At 39.6% G+C, this 17,755-nt stretch overlaps 1 protein-coding gene across 1 annotated transcript; it reads right to left on the bottom strand.

Moving 5' to 3' along the window:
- Positions 1 to 226: 226 nt before the first annotated feature.
- Positions 227 to 14,696, bottom strand: SRPRB (SRP receptor subunit beta). The gene is made up of 7 exons (XM_012451196.3): positions 14,504 to 14,696; positions 13,807 to 13,901; positions 12,731 to 12,808; positions 9,049 to 9,131; positions 5,123 to 5,259; positions 3,921 to 3,975; positions 227 to 1,346 (listed from the first exon to the last, which is right to left on the bottom strand). Exons 1-7 carry the CDS (start codon positions 14,655 to 14,657, stop codon positions 1,133 to 1,135), a joined length of 816 nt encoding a protein of 271 aa, XP_012306619.2. The 5' UTR covers positions 14,658 to 14,696; the 3' UTR covers positions 227 to 1,132.
- Between the last annotated feature and the right edge of the window lie 3,059 nt (positions 14,697 to 17,755).

The following is a 17,755-nucleotide window of genomic DNA, read 5'->3' as shown; positions in this document are numbered from 1 at the left end:
CCCTGAGTGTGTGAGGTAGGAATAGGAGTGTGTGTTCCTGGGCATGTTGCAATCTTTAGGCTCAGGAAACAAGTAATTAGGCCTGAATCCTGACATGTGCTCCCACCGGTACTCACCATTCCATTCTATTTAACTGCTTTGAGCCAGACAGGCTGTTTTACTTACCAAGAAATATATTAATCATTTAAAAAAGCCTTATGTTTAAGAAGACAGCAAAGAACATCACTTCAAAAAGGCACCTAATTTTTTTTTTTAGCATCAATGAATATGCACTTCAGAAATGTACAGAGAACTGTTTTCACTTTGTATTTGTTGCACGACATTCTAGCCAAGAGTACAAAATAGGAGCTCATCAAGCAGCACATGAAGATGGCCCAGGAGCCTTCAGCCATCCAGAGCAGAGCAGCAGCTAAATCTCCATACACTTCCCAGTATAACCACTAAGAACACACTAGACCCTTGGCATTAGGGGATTTATCATTTCCAGTTCTGTTATCTGGGAATGACTCCAAGGGCTTGTGACCAGCGTTTGAAACATAAGTGCTAAGACTGGAGTGTGGACAAGTTACTGAGCTGATGAAGAACAGACCCACTGTCTGCTTAGCTCTGCTATTTTGTACCTGTCTTCACCTGTGGGGAAACTTGGTAACTGTGCCCACAAATCAGAGAAATTCGCAAAGGACTAGACAATGTATTGCCTCTGAACTTCAGAAGCAACTGGAAATCAACTGGCTTCATACATAGGCAGGTTTGCTTCCAGGAAAAAGGGACCGAAGCACAGAAGCAGAAGATAAGAAAACTTCAGGTGATGACCACATTCTCACTACAGACTCCTCGCTGTGTGGAGTCAGATTGTTATGCCACAAAAACCTTGACCCTACATCAAGCTGCACCTTAACAAAGGGAAGATACAGGCATCAAATAAAAGGTACCTGTTTGAAAGGCAGCCATAAGGGAAAACTGAACGTAAAAACAAAATTCCAAGCTGGTTTCAACAGTACTTTGTTTCCAGAACAAGGAAATGTTTCTAACGACATTTTGTACCCCTTCCTTATCAACTCCGCACTACCACAGCCCTTTTTCCAAAACTGTGTGTCACACACATTCAGGTCTTGTGCTTTGGAGCTGCCCCTCAGGCAATTTTAGCCAGCCATTTCTCCAAGTCCTGGATGTCAGCAGGGCCTGCGTCCCCTCTTCCACCCTTGGCACTGCACTCCAGGAACTCCACTCTGAGGGGCAACTGTGAGAATTCAAACTCTTTCCCTTTCTTCCCCAGCTGAGCAGGGGCAGGGCTGGAACTGTCCAGTGTGCTGGGGGCAGCAGAACGGGTAACTCGCAAGGTGTTGCTGTGGGGCAAAAGGAAACAAGTCAGGAGGCAAAACTTTTATACAGCAACTAAATCATATTAGTTTCTAAACATTTCAGCACTCATTTAAAACTTCACCATAGACTTGACAATTACGCTATTAAGATTGTTGAATAGTCCTTCGCATTTGTAGGTCACTCTCTTGGACAGACAGGTGAGGTAGATGGGGTGGGGGTCGGACCTCCCAGGGCTAGAGGGCAGGTCAGCAGCGGACCAGGTCACAACTGTCCTTCAGCGCAGGGCCCCCCACCTTCTAAGAGGATCTCCTGAATGATGCCATTTAAAAATATTTTTAAAAATACATGCTGTAAGTGTTATAAAAACATAAGTTTCTCAAAGTTAAGTGTGGGTAGATAGGGTATGTATTTTTTTTATCTTGAGTCTATCTGGATATGGAGTTTAGAAATCCACAAACTCCAGATTCTCTTATCTAACTTGGACACAATTACTATTCTCCAACCTCTTTAACCATTAAAACCTTCCAAATGTAAGTCCCCTTACTGCCACCTGCTGGCCCTAATAAAGAGTGCATAAGCAACACTCAACTGCCAGCCTCCTTTTCCCTTTGTGCTATCCAGAAGCAGAGGAATACATGCTGCCAGTCTTCTTTCTTACAAAATAAAGCATTTCTTGTTCTGTAAAGTTGCTTCAAAATTAGTGAAGAATCCACAGGCAAAATTAAGCAATACCTTGTTTAGGAACACGAACACACACACACACACACACACACACACACACACACGTATTTTAAAAACAATACAAAACCGGATATTGCTGACCTCTTGAGGGAAAAGCTTTTGGGGTGAAACAGGGGCTTCTAGGCAGGGTGGTGAGTACACAGGTATTCATTTTAATATTTTCTTAACCTTAATGTATGTGACATGTATACTCTTATATGTAAGATATTTTACAATAAAAAATTTTTAAGGAAAAAAATAAAACATTACATATATTAAGCTTTTTCCACAAGGCCATGTAAATATATTAAACTTTGTTATTCATAGGTTATGAAATGCCTCAAAGCTAACAGGGCCTAATTCTCACAAATCTGAGATTAAATTTAAATTAGTCGGATTCCTAATTTTAACTGATGTTAACCTTTACAACTTTTCAACATTTTGTTTCACTATCGTTTAATAAAGCATTGCCTTCTGTATTGTTTTTCGCTAACTCTACAGAAAGAAAACCAAACAGCCTATGGAAAACATGTGTTTTAACCATGGGAAGACTTGGACTGTCTGTTAAAAATAACCCAGACTGATTCGCAACATTATGATAGCTTTGGTTTCCCCAAAACAATTCCCAACAATTGCAAGAGAATTTTTAGAAAAACCCAATCATCCCACTGTTCCAACGTCCTTATTAACCTAATGGCAAGCAACGTATACAATCCAAGAGAGTGAGCATCAAGAGCACAGGAGGACAGGGTGATAAACTCGCGGCTCCAGAAGGCAAAGGAACCACTGAAAATGGCATCGCCAGGGCCAGCAAGATTGTTCTGCAAAGAGCCAGAAATTCAATATTTTGTCGTATATTTTTCTTCTGTTTTTTTACCTGCCCTTTAAAAATGTAGATCTACTATTGGCTTGCAGGCCCTAGGCAGGAGTTTGCCAATGCCCGGAGCTGACTAGATTCTAGCAGAATCTAAGCTCCTGAGTACAGGAACACATGTCTTCCTACAGCAGCATCCTGACTGCAGCTTGGCAAACACCAGATACACTACAGGTGCTTCTTAAATGAATAAGGGAGTCAGTAAATCATAGTAGGGAGAAGTTTCTAAAAGTTGAATTTATACAGCTTTTCCTCATCAGATCCTTTTCAAGGCCTTAGACAAAAGCAGTAAGAAAACATAATTTGCTTTACTATAAATGTTGATCATTTCTTCTAAGCCAGCTTTTGGCTAGCTCTTACAAATTCGCCTAACACAGATGACATGAGAGATTCCTTAAAATTCAAAAGCTATAGCTCAATTTACAAGCTTTTAAACACTTAAAGCAGGATTTATAAGATTGCCAAGTACCTTAATCTAAGAAGCTACAAATATAGTATCAAAGACTTCCAGCCTTCCTCAGCATTCTGTTCCTATTCTATCAACAATAATTTCCAAAGTGGCTTTTAAATGACTTCTTTTTCCTGATTCTCAGTTTTTTTTATTATTTACATGCATCCTTAAATACCACTTCACATGCATTATTGAGTGGTGAACTAACACTTCCACTCACTGAAATAACACTGTTCTCAAGTTGGCATGTAACATTTTTTAGCTTCTAAAACCTTTCATTTCAACTGTAAATGATAAAATAACAATGGTAAGATAAATTGAGTTTATGGTTTCAAAAATCTATCTATGAAGTTTTAAAATATCTATAAGCATCCTATTAATAGTTTCTGTGATTCCATTATTTTGTGAATTATTTAACAAATATATAATTACACTACTCTCAGTCTATAATCGTGATAATCACATACAACCAAACAAATGAAACATGAATATGCTGCTTACAGTCTAAGTGTTAAGATATGTAATTAACGAACAGGCCTCTTTCACACTTACAGTTCTTTCTCCAGCTGCTGCTGAATTAACTTTGCTGATTTTGCCATTGCAATATCTGTAAAGAAATAAAGACACTGTTGTAGTTTAAACAAGAATGGGTCTTTTCCCAAGATTTCTTAAACAGAAGGAAAATTCCTATTTAAACCAGTAAGTTTCTTTTCCCTTTTTTTTTTAAAAAGGCCTTTTATCACTAGTTCCTTCTCTATCAAAGTAAGCTTTATACTTGCACTAGGGGTTTTCCCAAGATAATGCTTGTAAACATATTATGCTGGTGACCCTAAAACTGACTTTAGCTTTCACTAAAGTTCTCCACACCTGACCTTTCAATTCAATACATACATGTTTAATCAGCTTAACAAAAAGAAGGCCTACCAGTGCTATGATTATAAGAATTGCCTTCACACCCCAAAAGCCAATACCCTACCTGCCATTTAAAAGTACACTTAGCACATTTCCAGCTGATACTAAGACAATAGGTTTAAAGCATCAAGTGTACTAAAGGTAAGAAACAAGCCCTGGTTTGCCACAAAGCAAATAAACAATAACTCCCCACCTTACACTGAATCAGAGAAATAAAGAGGTCAGGTAATGAGGCTAATAACTGCATTCCTGATAAGGCATTATTAAGGTTATTATCTAATCACTTCTGAGAAATGCCTTGGACTCTTCATAGAATCAGAATTTCAGATCTGAAAGAAACCTGAAGAGATCCACTAGTCTATCTTACTGTACAGGTAATGGAACTGAAGTCCAGTCTGATTGGGGATCACCAGAAAGTTTTCCATGGTTATCAGGTTAAAAGAAAACAACGTCAGCAAACTCCCCTTGATAAAATGTGCTGTACAGTAGACTTGTTTGAAAGCAGAGACTCCACCCTCCAAAATTGTGTATCTGATATCACATATTATCAATCTAATGAACTCAACTTGGTAAAGTAAAATAATTTATAATCTGAAAAACACTGTATCAAAGAAAAATTAGTTAGCAGTCACTTGGTTGTTATTCCTTGGTCTTCTGGTTAGAAGACTGGTGAAAAGGTAAAAGGTAGGAGTAGATATAAATTTTAAGATTTAAAATCCTTTCATTTATAGTTTTTTACAGCAATTATCTCTCATTCTCAATAATAACAACTGTAAATAACTGAAGTAATTATTAGTAGAAACCCCTAAAAAACCAATTATTGCCAGAAAACATGATGGCACCTTGCTTATTGCAGGCTATTAAGAATGATGGTGTGTTCTTCAGACCCATACTGTCAATGAGGACTTGATACAGAAACTCAGCCACATCCTTCACCTCTCGCTGGAATGCTGCACTATCCACAACAAACACAATAGCCCTGGAGGGAGAAAAAAAGAAAAACTGGCATGTGAAGATGTAACAGGACATTTTACCTTGAAAAACTATCCTGAGTTTCTTCAAAGTCAATCTTGGTGATTAACACAACAGACACACATACGGGTCTGTGCATATGTTATCATATAACACAAATCCTCATTTAACAAGACTATTGAGTGCTATGGTGTATCAATGAACTTTTCAGTCGAAGCTGAAAAAAGACAATTAAGAAATGATGCCTGTCCTCAAAGACAAATCATTATATAGAGAACAATATGATTAAATGCCAAGGCAGAACTATGTACACACGCAACAGGAACAAAGAGAAAGATCATTTAAATGGGACCAGGTCAAAGACAACTTTAAGGAGGATTTAACAGTTGAGTTGCATCTTAGCCAGACCAAAAACTGGGGCACAGACTGTCTGGAAAGTACAGGTTGAGTATCCCCAATCCAAAAATCCAAAATCTAAAATACTCTGGTTTCAAGCATTTTGGATAAGGGATACTCAGCCTACAGTATGTTCAAGGCACACAAATGTGAAACACATTCCCTGGGGAAGTCAAGGTAAGCTGGTACACAGGGAGATGGGGAAATCAGGGAGATCTGAGTCAGACAGTGAAGCATGACACAATGACCTGTGGAGTTTATGCTTTTCTGTCTTACGAAGAATACTGGTGCCTAAATGGAAGACAAAGCAATCTTAGAGTGCGCTTGAACCAGAAGCACAGTGAGCAGGTAAGGCCTAAATTAAGGCACCCATAGTGGAACTCCTCATGTGACAGAAACAAAGAGGTATCAAAGCTAACGTACAGCAGCCCAGAGAAACTGCAGACAACAAGCCCTAGGGGCTGGGCACAGTGGCTCACACCTGTAATCCCAGCACTTTGGGAGGCCAAAGCAGGCGGATCACTTGAGGTCAGAAGTTCGAGACCAGCCTGGGCAACATGGTGAAACCCAATCTCTACTAAAAATATAATTAGCCGGGTGTGGTGGCGGGCACCTGTAATCCCAGCTACTAGAGAGGATGAGGAAGAAGAGCTGCCTGAACTCAGGAGGCAGAGGTTGCAGTGAATTGAGATCATGCACTGGACTCCAGCCTGGAAGACAAAGCGAGACTCCATCTCAAAAAAAACGAAAAACAAAATACAAGCCTTATGGACAAGGGTTTGAATGCCCAGGTGGAGATAAGAGACGTGCAATGGTCAACATGCAGCTGGGGAGCTAGAACTGAACACCTTGCACAAAGCCTACAACTTAATAGTCTCATGGAGGTCGGGGCTTGGGGAAAAAGTTACCTTAGAAACACCAGGCCTCCACTGCCTCACACAGATATAGGGTATGAATTTATACTCTCTCCAGGTGTAAGAACCCCAAGGGGAAAGGTTTACGTAAGAATTAGGCCAGGCCCCAACAGAAGGAAATATGAACTGCTTATGGAGCAAGGCTTTCATATCCTAATGTATTAAATATCTTCAAGATATTTAATCCATTGTTGATATCCACAGTATCAACAATGTGTCACTCTTGAAGGAAGGTTCTGGATCAAAAATTACAAGGCACAGAAGAAAATAAACAATTATGAGGGAGAATAACTGGCACCCCCAAAGAGAGAATAATCAGCACCCCAAAACTAGGATAATAAAGCTATCTATAAAGTAAATGTTTAAAATTATTTAAGAAAATACTAAGAAAATACTATAAACTACAATAAAAAATAGAATAGTATAAAAAGAAACAGGCTGGTTTGAAAAGGTAAGTATTTTAGACAAATATAGTAAATGAGATTAATCCATGGAAAAGTTAGGCAGATATTACACTCAGCTGAAAAGAATGTAATAAACCAGAAAACAAATTTGAGAGAATCTTACAATATGCAAGGTAGAAAGATTTGGAAAATATGATAGAGAGGAGACAAGAAAGGCAGAAATAAGGTTCAGTAACATTCATAAGGATCCCAGGGTGTGAGAAATAAGAATGGGGAAACAGCACTACCTGGAGAGACGATGGTGAGAATTTTTGAAAACTGAGGAGACTCTTTGGTCTGGAATAGCACACCCGAATTCCAAGAATGATAAAGCTAAACCCGTCCTTGAACAGAAGAAAACCTATCCCTGGATAGAAGGCCAAATCAGGCAGACTTACTACAGTGCAAGGACAATTTGACTGACTGGCAACAGCGTTCTCATCTGCAACAGATGTATGAGGTCAGGAGTGATGCAGCTGCCACCCAGGACTCTGCACTCAGCTGAAACAGTCATTCCAAAATGCAGGCCAAATAAAGAGAGTTACAAATGAACAAAGACTGAAAACATCTGACTACTCATCACTCTCTCTGGAAATACTTCTGAAAGATATACTCGGTGAGAGAAAACTGACTTGAAAGGGAAGAAGTAAAATGCAAGAAGCAACAGGGAGCAAAAGACCATAAGCATCCTGGTAACTCTCATCACTGAATGTAAGAGAAAAAAATAGTATGGTTGGGGGTTAAAAAGGAGCATAAAGAAAAGGAAGACGTGAGGAAGATCAAAGTTAAAGTGTTGAAGGTTCAGGAAAAGGAAACTGATATTGGTTTCAGAAAATCAAATAAGCAATATTTAAAAAGTGGGGGAGGGGAACCATGATAAGATCAGCAATACCATATGTTCAAATCAGGAGAGGCAAAATAGCCACTGAGGAAACTTGTTGCACAGAAAATAGGATTAAAAAGTCACCTACCAATATATTAAATGTCTTTTCAACTTGTATATATCATGATTATAATTTATTTGAACTAAGTTTTATCTTCATATTTTGCATGTTTGATTTGCCCAAAATACTTGAATCACAGAGTACTTATACTGCAAATCATAAAATATTTAGAACTGGCATTAGAAAAGGAAAAAAAATTTAATTGGAAATAAAAACCCAATTATGGCTAAATTTACCAGTTCCTGATTTGTCTCAATTGTCCAAGGAATAAAAATCATATTCTTATCTGTGACAAATTGCTCATCACCACCATCTTGTGGGCAAAGAAGCAATAATGAAATCTCAGTCTAGACATCTTCAATAAAAGCCAAAGAATCAACTACTTCCTTCCATCAAAAAACTAAGATGCTGCCAATGAAAAGACATTAATTTAGGCGCCACTAAGAGAAAATACTGCCAATTAAACTATGACACCATCAACTATAAGATACACTCCAAATTCAGAGACATTAAAATGTGACTTCAAATCAGTGAAATTGTGGCATACTGATTTTCCTCTTCAGTTCTTATTAATGTTAGAGACCAAAAGAGCAGCATCTGAAACTGTAGCATAGGACTTTTAGGGAAGAACTTAAAAGTCAGTAACACCAGGGCACACACTAAAAGAATATAGAAATACTGTTCTGTATTTCTTGAAACATCAATTTTAGGTAATTTAAGAATATATATATAAATGATGTTGGCATTTAGTAACTTCTAGGATTCATCCCAGCTTTAAAATTCTTTTTTCAGATTTTAATAGTCATACACATTATTAAATTCTTCTTCAGAATAAATGCAAAATTTAATAACAATGACAAGAAAGGTTAACATTTCCTAAACACTAAAGAACACTTTTTAAGCATTTTAATCCCATAAAATCCTCATAATCCAGGTGAAGGTGGACTTACAACTCAGAACTGGCTGACCTCAAGCCCACCTCAAGGTCTCCCACAGGATACCATACAGCTTCCCAAACACCACCAGAGCAAATCACATGAGTGGCTTTGATATACAGATACAGACCTAGACAAGCCCACTTCAATTCCTTCCTTCTTACCTGGCTGAAGACTTAAACCGCTCTAAGAACTGGAGCCTCAAACTCTCATGGCCAGGGAGGTCAATCAAGGTCAGGCTATTGCCCTGAGGATGGCAGCAATAATAATGTTTCAGTACAATTACACATGCACAATATAAACCTTTAGTATCATATTTTGGCTACCAAACTGGTACCTATTAATTAATCAAACAAATGTTCAGAGCATCTTGTACTCATAAAACACTAGCCAAAGTTCTGGGGATGGAACAGTGGCCAAAGACATGGTTCCTGATATAGCAAAATTTATGAGAAAGGTGAACCTAATGTAAAATTACACAAAAACATATAATGAGAACATTGATAAATGTTCTGAGGGTACAGGAGAAACCTGTCTGGGGGTGTCAGGGAAGTGCGATCTACCTGAGGCTTGGGAGATAAACTAGTATGAGTACGGCAAAGTAGGAGTAGAGGATGAGTATAAGCAAAAATGTGAAAACAGTAACAAATACTCATAAACTAGTAATGTAATATAAGAACTTACAATTTTTCATAGAGCATGTTACTCTTACTGGGATCTCCAATCTTTATAACAAAGCACAATTTTATCATGTCCACCCTTAATCTAACTTTTTAAATATTTGTCTTCAGACACATCATTTATTTGTTCTACTCCATCAATAATTCTGTCAATTCTTGAGCCCCTACTGAGCAAATCTATGATGCATCCTAATAAGTTCTAGGCTGCCATTCTTGAGTATAAGGTCAAGGCCTGGAATGGTGAATAGACCTCATATTCAGTGTAAATGTGGCTGTGCTCAATGATAAGACTCTCAGGTGTGGCCTGGTACATGCAGCAGACCCACTAACCATTTCTCAGATGCTCTACCTTATCCACAGCCAACCATACCCACAGTTCAGAAGCAGGCAATCAGTATCCTGTACAGGTTTAATTCCAGCTGGATTCATCATGACCTTACCTTTCACATAGCTTATGCATTTCTTTATAGACAAATAGAAATTTTTTATTACCACCCCGCCCCCCCCGCCCTTTTAAAGTACTGTTAAGAGAATGGAAACCTCAGGTTGGGACTTACTGCTCCATTTCAAAAGCAGCACTACACCACACACTATAAGCAATTTAGAAGATAACATTATGAGATACATTACTATCTAAAGAGATTAGATCAAAAACATAAGGGGGTAGGAGAAAAAGTGAAGAAAGAAGAGAAAAAAATGCTCTATATATTCAGTAGAAATGGAATAGAAATATAGTAGAAATATAGAATAACAGAAGCCACATATGTAATTTTATTTTTTTTTGAGAGATGGAGTCTAGCTCTGTTGTCCAGGTTGGAGTGCAGTGGCACGATCTTGGCTCACTGCAACCTCCGCCACCCTCAAGCAGTGCTCCTCCTCAGCCTCCTAAGTAGCTGAGATTACAGGTGCACACCGCCATGCCCAGCTAATTTATTTTGTATTTTAGTAGAGATGGGGTTTCACTGTGTTGCCCAGGCTGGTCTCAAACTCCTGAGCTCAGGCAATCCGCCAGCCTTGGCCTACAAAAGTGCTAGAATTACAGGCATGAGCCACCGCACCCGGCCTTTAATTTTAAATATTCCAGTAACTATAATAAAAAAGTAAAGAGAAATTGGTAAAATTAATTTTAATAATGTTATTTAATATATCCAAAATATTACCTTTTAACATGTAATAAAAAACGAAATTATTCATGATACTTCACATTCTTTTTTTCCATACTAAGTCTTCAAGATCTAGGGTGTACTTCACACTTACAGCATGCCTCAATTTGGACTATTCTTAGTTCAGGTGCTCAACAGTCACATGTGGCCAATGGCTACGTATTAGAAGGTACAGGTCGAAAGATATCCTGGAATATCCTACTTTAAAAATTTGGTGCAGGTACTAGATGATCTTTCCAACCTGGAATTTCGAAATCTCAATCCCTGGGAGTTTGAAAAGGTCTGGGCCAAAAAGAGTGTCATCACCAAAAAACAAAGGTATCTCTAAGATATATAAAAATATGTCCCTTTATCTTTGTTTACAGTGTTTAATTCTGGAGGCATGAGAAGGAGGAAAGGAGAACATAAAGAGAAGAAGAAAAAGTCTCAAACCACAATTCTGATTCATCCGTCTATCCATCCACACCCTCCAACCAGCCACCCAGCCCTCACTCCACTCACTCACCAAAACTTATTATGTGCCTGGGTGCAGTGGCTCATGCCTATAATCCCAGCACTGGGAGGCCAAGGTGGGCATATCACTTGAGGTCAGAAGTTCGAGACCAGCCTGGCCAATGTGGTGAAACCCCGTATCTACTAAAAACACAAAAATTAGCCAGGCATGGTGGTGGGCACTTGTAATCACAGCTACTCAGGAGGCTGAGGCAGAAGAATCACTTCAACCAGGGAGGCAGAAGTTGCAGTGAGCCAACATCGTGCCACTGCACTCCAGCCTGGGCAACAGAGTGAGACTCTTGTCTCAAAAAAGAAAAAAAAAAAACAACTTATTATGCATTATAATCAGTGTGGTAGTCACTGTCTACATTTTGAAGCTACAAAGGTATGCAAAAAGTCTTTCCCATGATTTCTTATATTTGTTTTGTTTTGTTTTGTTTTTGAGACTTGAGTCTTGCTCTATCGCCCAGGCTGGAGTGCAGTGGTGTGATCTCGGCTCACTGCAACCTCCACCTCCCAGGTTCAAGTGATTCTCATGCCTCAGCCTTCTGAGTAGCTGGAATTAGAGGTGCTCGCCAGCATGCTCGGCTAATTTCTGTAACTGTAGTAGAGAAGAGGTTTCATCACATTGGCCAGGCTGGTCTTGAACTCCTGACCTCAAGTGATCTGCCTGCCTTGGCCTCCCAAAGTGCTGGGATTACAGGTGTGACCCACCGTGCCTAGCCCCATAATTCTTTATATTTGACATACCCTCATATATAATCTGTAAGATAGCCACTGCAGCATTGTTTGTAAAAGCAAAAGATTATAAAAACAAAACTAAATGTCTATTAACATGGTCCTGATTAAGTAAGAATTTAATTGTATGGTATAATAACACAGTAAAATGCTATGCAGCTCATAAACCAACCAGGTGGTACTATGTATACAAATGCAGGAGAATAAGAAAAGCCCAAGTTGTAGCAGCCATACTGAAAAAACACAATGGGCAGAACAGTATTTAAAAAGAAAAAAGCAATAAAGTATATATAAATATGTTTGTATATGCACAGAACACCTGGAAGGCCACACGCAAAAAAAGTAAGTTATTGCTTCTAAGGAGAAGACTGGGTAGTGGGGAAAAGAACGGAAAAATTACTTTTCATCAAATATCATTTCTAACCTTTTGAATTTTTGTCCCATGTGCATGTATTACCTATTCAAAACATAAAAGGCTTAATGCCCACTCTTAAAAACTCATTGTAAAGTTGGAAAGAAGACTCAGGGAAAAAAAAAATAAAATATGATGTAACATTACTGTACATTAAAGTAAAACAAAGCAGAGGAGGACATGATTAAATCTCCTGCACGGATTGTCAAGAGCAGAATTTATCACATAGAATATGTTTCTCCATAAAAATAAGCTACAAATGGTACCTCCCCAGATGAATTCATCCTAAAAATGTCCTTAACTGACACACCACAGTAAAGTAAGCCTGTCAGACTCCAAAACTCCACAAACATCTTACCCTGTTATTGTTGACTCTGTACACAGCAGAGCTGTCAGTAATGGACGTCTGAGTGTCTCTATAAAGGCCTGTCAACAACTGCAAAAAAAAACAAGATGGGAGATATTCAACATTTTAATAGTAAACCCAAATTGAGTATTATCCTAAGTCTCCCAGTCAAGTAAATGAATACTGCTTGCAACAGGTAAAAAAGACCATATTGATTTTTTTTACCTGTAGAAAAAAACCTAATTAATTTCGAACTTTACTCCTCTCTCCTCAATGGAAGAAAAACATTATTCTCAAAGAAACAGTAAGTGGCCAAATTTGCCAACCTTCTCTAAAGATTTTTAACCATCAAAAATGATTTGAACCCTGGGCAACATGGCAAAACTTCATCTCTACAAAAAATACAAAAAATTAGCCGGGCATAGTGGCGCATGCCTATAGTCCCAGGTACTTGGAGGCTGAGGTGGGAGAATCAGCTGAGTCCCAGAGGTCGAGGCTATAATGAGCTGAGATCTCGCCACTGCACTCTAGCCTGGGCATTGGAGTGAGATCAAGATTTGAGATATTTCTTTAATGAAGGGAAATAATTTATACTCTCAAAAAGAAGAATTAAAAAGCAGAAAACTCTCCTATTCACCATATTAAAACACACTGTTAAAAATACTAAATGTATTAAAAATAAATATTGGTAAAAAGAAGCCTAACTAGCCCACTATGTCAAAGGATCATCTCGTGCAAAAGTGTCTTTGATAAATTCTCATAAAAGTTTGTTGATCAAGGAATTATAAACTGTCTGTAGGACCCTGGCTTCTATGCCTTCCACTATTCTGTAATGAAACTAGTTAAATAAAACACTTAAATGTGATAAAGACTAAATAGCATCTGGCAAGGGCAAAAAATACATAGAAATAATCTATAGTTCTCATTTATGCGTTTCTAAGAATCTTTTTGTTCTCCCAAGTATGAATTAACTCCCAAATTTATCGGCATCAGCTTCTTTTACAAAATAAACCAGGAGATGACAGGAATACTGGGATGGTATAAAGTTTTCTATTAAGCTTAACAGGGGTGTAAATGAAATCATTTACCCTGACAAAGAGCAAGGTTTTCCCGGAGTCACAAAGGCCAACAAGAAGAACAGCTCTCTGACTGCTCCTTCTGCTCCGGATTAACTTCCAGAACACTGTGGAATAGACAGAGAAAAACAACAGAAGTTACCCTTTGGTAATCAGTATATGTGCACGGCTGGGGTGGGGAAATTAACAGAAGTCTGTGACGAAACACCTCATTCACCTGGAATAGACTTTTTAATCATAATGGTTACAGTTGTTGTTGTTAAGGATCCACTGAGAGCCAGGCACTGTCAACAGTCAACTTTTCTTTGCACTCCTTACTCTCACTGGGGCCTCAAGCACTATCTTGGTATCCCCAGCGCCCGCACGCAAACACGGGAGACTGAAAGTTGGTGTAAAGACCCTGAGACTTTGCAGTGAGAACAGCGGAAGGCGAGGAACAGCGCACTAAAGCCTAACAGGGGCGGATGACGAAGAGCAATCCGCGCCCCAAAGACCAGGACGTAACTCCAGGGGTGGGCCGGGATCCTCCTTAACGTTCCGCTGCTGCCGCTGCTTTAAGAGAGAGGGTAGAGTGTAGGCTGGGTGAGTCTCACTCTCCTGACGCCCCCAAGATGCCCTCCCAGCCCCGCGTCCCAGGCCTGAATCAGTGCAGCCAAAGCCCGGACCTCTGCCCGCCCCGAACCCGCCATAACCACCGGCTGCCTTTTACCTAGCGTCACCAGCACGGCCAGAAGCGCCACCACCACTGACAAGACCGTTGGGTCAGTCTGCTGCAGCTCCTGCCGCAAGGAGTCTAGGTAGGGTTGGAAGGTGCCCCCAGCACCGCCGCCATCTGCCACCCGGCGCAAGTCCGCGGAAGCCATGGATGAGACGCGTGGTTTCCGCCACTGCAAAAGCGACGTGGCCCAGCGCTCTGCGCAGGCGCGGGGAGCAGACCCTCACGCGAATGGTAGTTCCTAAGCCATAGTCGCCCCTTCAGGCCGCGGCGATCCCCAAGTGCCTGATGGGAGTTGTAGTTCTCTGGGACTCCGTCCTCCTGCGGAACGGTAAGGGCACACAGGTTATTTGTCGAGGGACACGCACATCTTTTAAGAGATAAGTCAGTCGTCGTCACCTACGTTGTGGCTGTTGAAAGAATGATAAAATTAATGAATGAATGGCTCCCGAAATTGCCACTGAGGATTTCCCAACTGTCGCTAAGTGATGTGAGACTTGGGAAGAACTCAAGCATACTACAAACATTTAATCTGAATTTAATGTGGCAAGGGATGTGACAGATGGATGTACGGAGCGATATGGGAATACGTAATGGAACGCGGAGTCCATCATGAGTTCAGAGAAAAGCTGCTGGAGACTCGAACTGAGTCCTAAAGAATGAATTAGCATCTGCGAGTGGTTAAAGGAAAAACAGGTGCTGTGCAGAAGGAAATGAGTACGTGAGAAGCGTAACTAATTCACTGCCCCTGCACTGTAAATCTAGGACTGCAAACTCAAATGTCTGCATTAAGGGAAGCAACTAGGAAAATCAACGACCAGAAGAGCTGGGGCTGTTGAAAACTGCAGAGGTTATTTCTGCTGAAAGTGGGGCAGACCATATTCAGCCAGGTAGGTGTTGTGGGACCTGGGTGGCCAGTTCTTCCAGTTTTCAAAAGAAACAATAAAGGCAGATTTTTATAGGAAACTTTCCACTTTTGAAATTTTGGTAGGTAATTGAAAGCGTTAAAAAAACTTGTGCCCCAAATACAACACCAAAAGTGGCCAGCCTAGAGGGTCCCAGTTCACAGTCTGTCATTAAACAGGTATCATTGTTTTAAAATGTACACATGATTTAATTGTATGACTGAGTGGAGACATGAAGATGTCAGTGTCACTGAAAGATTGAAAAAAGTTGATTACAGTTCCACATTGCCATTGAAAAAGTCCGAATCAAAATAGAGTCACTTGTATTTTTTTTTTAATCAGAAGAAATGGAGCTGGGGAAGGGACATGAAGGGAGGATTCTCATGCACCAATGCCCGATGACAAAAATCATCTCAAAAGACTGCAACAGCCACATCTCATCTTCCTAGTCAGCCATACCCACCACCTAGGATGCAGCCTTGATAACATTCCTTTTACTTAATTCACAATAGCCAACTAATCACGTCCTATCTATTTTAACTCTCAGACATCTCTCAAATATGTGTCCTTTTTTTCATACCTATTTCTGTTTCTGTATTAGACTCTGAGCATCCTTTGCCTAAATACTGCATCTTTTGCCTAAATGCTCTCAGCTGGTCTCTCTGCTTGCAGTTTTTTTCCTCTCAAGTCATAGTTCTCTGTAGATCTGCCAATTATCTATGTCGCTCCAAATGAAACTTCTTATGCATTCTGGATAAACTCTAAGCTCCTCAACAGAGCACACAAAATCCCTTCTGGCTTGGTTCCTGCCAACCTTTCCACCTCCTGTCACTCCTACTTAAATGACTGCTCTAATCAATTTTTATAGATATTATCATTGATGATTTGGCATCCATTGATCACCAGACCAAACTAACAGCCAACATTGTTGACATTTCCCCTGTGGCCTGGCTTTTGAGGGTGTGCCTAAATCACATTGCAAATCTTCCTAACACAACTCTTAACATCTATGTTTTACTTCTTGCCCAATCAAAAATGTCTCTACCTAGCTACTTGCAGACACATTAGTAATAAAGGCAGAGTGCCAGTTCCTCTCTTTTTTCTTCTTTGGAGACAGGGTCTTGCTCTGTTGCCCAGGCTGTAGTGCAGTGGCATGTGATCACAGCTCATAGTAACCTGGAATTCCTGGGCTCAAGTGCTCCTGCATCAGTCTCTCAAGTGCCTGGGACTACAGGCGTATGCCACCATGCCTGGCTAATTATTTTTTAATTAAAAAAATGTTTTTTGCAGAAACAGGGTCTCACTATGTTGCCCAGGCTGGTCTTGAACTCTTGGCCTCAAGCAGTCCTCCTGCCTTGGCTTCCCAAAACGCTGTAATTATAGCTGTGAGTCACCAGGTCCAACCCCAGTTCCTCTCTTTTTTCTTTGTCCCTGTGCACGTTGAGGTTTTGTGCAGCCCTGAGTGGTATCAAGCTAAATAACAAGCAGAGAGGAAGACTCTAAAGGAAAATAATGTTTATTCAGGAATAGGCATTGCAATGGGAATATGCATGCAATAGTCAACTATGTGCATATTCAGGGAGGTGTAAAGGAAGACAAAGATTTTTCAAGAAAAAAATGAATCAGATTCCATAGTTGTTTTGAGGTAATTATCCTCCATTACAAGGATCAACCACAAGGATGGCATCAGTACTAGGCTGGACAGGCAGTTGCTGGGTAGCTGTCCTCACAGAAGTATTTTTTGTGTATAAGGTTGCGATGGCCTTTGTCTAAGGTTGAGGCTCTTAGGTTTAGGTGAGCACCCGATATTCACTGGCTATTCAAAACATGGTTAACAAGGAAATAACTAACTTTAAATGATAGTGTCTAATATCTTGGCTCACAGAGGTAATCTAGATAAACTGTTAAAAGTGAAAAAATTGAGTACAGTGAATGGGACATATGTTTTAGGTAAACTTTTGTGTAAAGTCTTAAAATTATTTTTGCTGCTCATTTAATATCTGGGCCATTTCCGATTAAGAATGGTTATGATATGGGGAAATATGTTTCTAAAATTGTGGAATTGTTCTTATCTATAAATGCTCATATCAGGTAATTCAGGATTTCTTGTTTTTAGCATTTCACTAAAGTTTTATGTTACTAAGGATAAGAATTCTAGTGAACACATAATTCTGTATACAAAACATGTCAGAAAGGTTGTGTTATTAGTGAGAAGAATAATTTTGTCTAATTTAGAAGTTATTTAAAATTTAGCTCAAATTACAGATTTGAAAAGGTTACTTATGAAATAATATAGTAAGTAACCGGTATAGTTTTATAACCTTCTATGCCAAATCCTAAC

The sequence above is a fragment of the Aotus nancymaae genome, unplaced genomic scaffold, assembly GCF_030222135.1.
Source record: "Aotus nancymaae isolate 86718 unplaced genomic scaffold, 86718_ANA_hifiasm-v0.15.2.pri h1tg000019l, whole genome shotgun sequence".
Taxonomy (NCBI): Eukaryota; Metazoa; Chordata; class Mammalia; order Primates; family Aotidae; genus Aotus; species Aotus nancymaae.
Note: the sequence above shows the minus strand (reverse complement) of the source record. Positions and strands in the feature narration are given on the sequence as shown.

What these genes read in the sequence shown, in the direction of transcription:
- SRPRB (XM_012451196.3), bottom strand. Translation starts at nt 14,657, where the DNA reads ATGGCTTCCGCGGACTTGCGCCGGGTGGCAGATGGCGGCGGTGCTGGG. An exon ending in GGCCGTGCTGGTGACGCTAG is followed by an intron (nt 13,902 to 14,503) that starts GTAAAAGGCAGC and finishes TCTATTCCACAG; the next exon opens with TGTTCTGGAAGTTAATCCGG. An exon ending in AAACCTTGCTCTTTGTCAGG is followed by an intron (nt 12,809 to 13,806) that starts GTAAATGATTTC and finishes TTTTTTTTGCAG; the next exon opens with TTGTTGACAGGCCTTTATAG.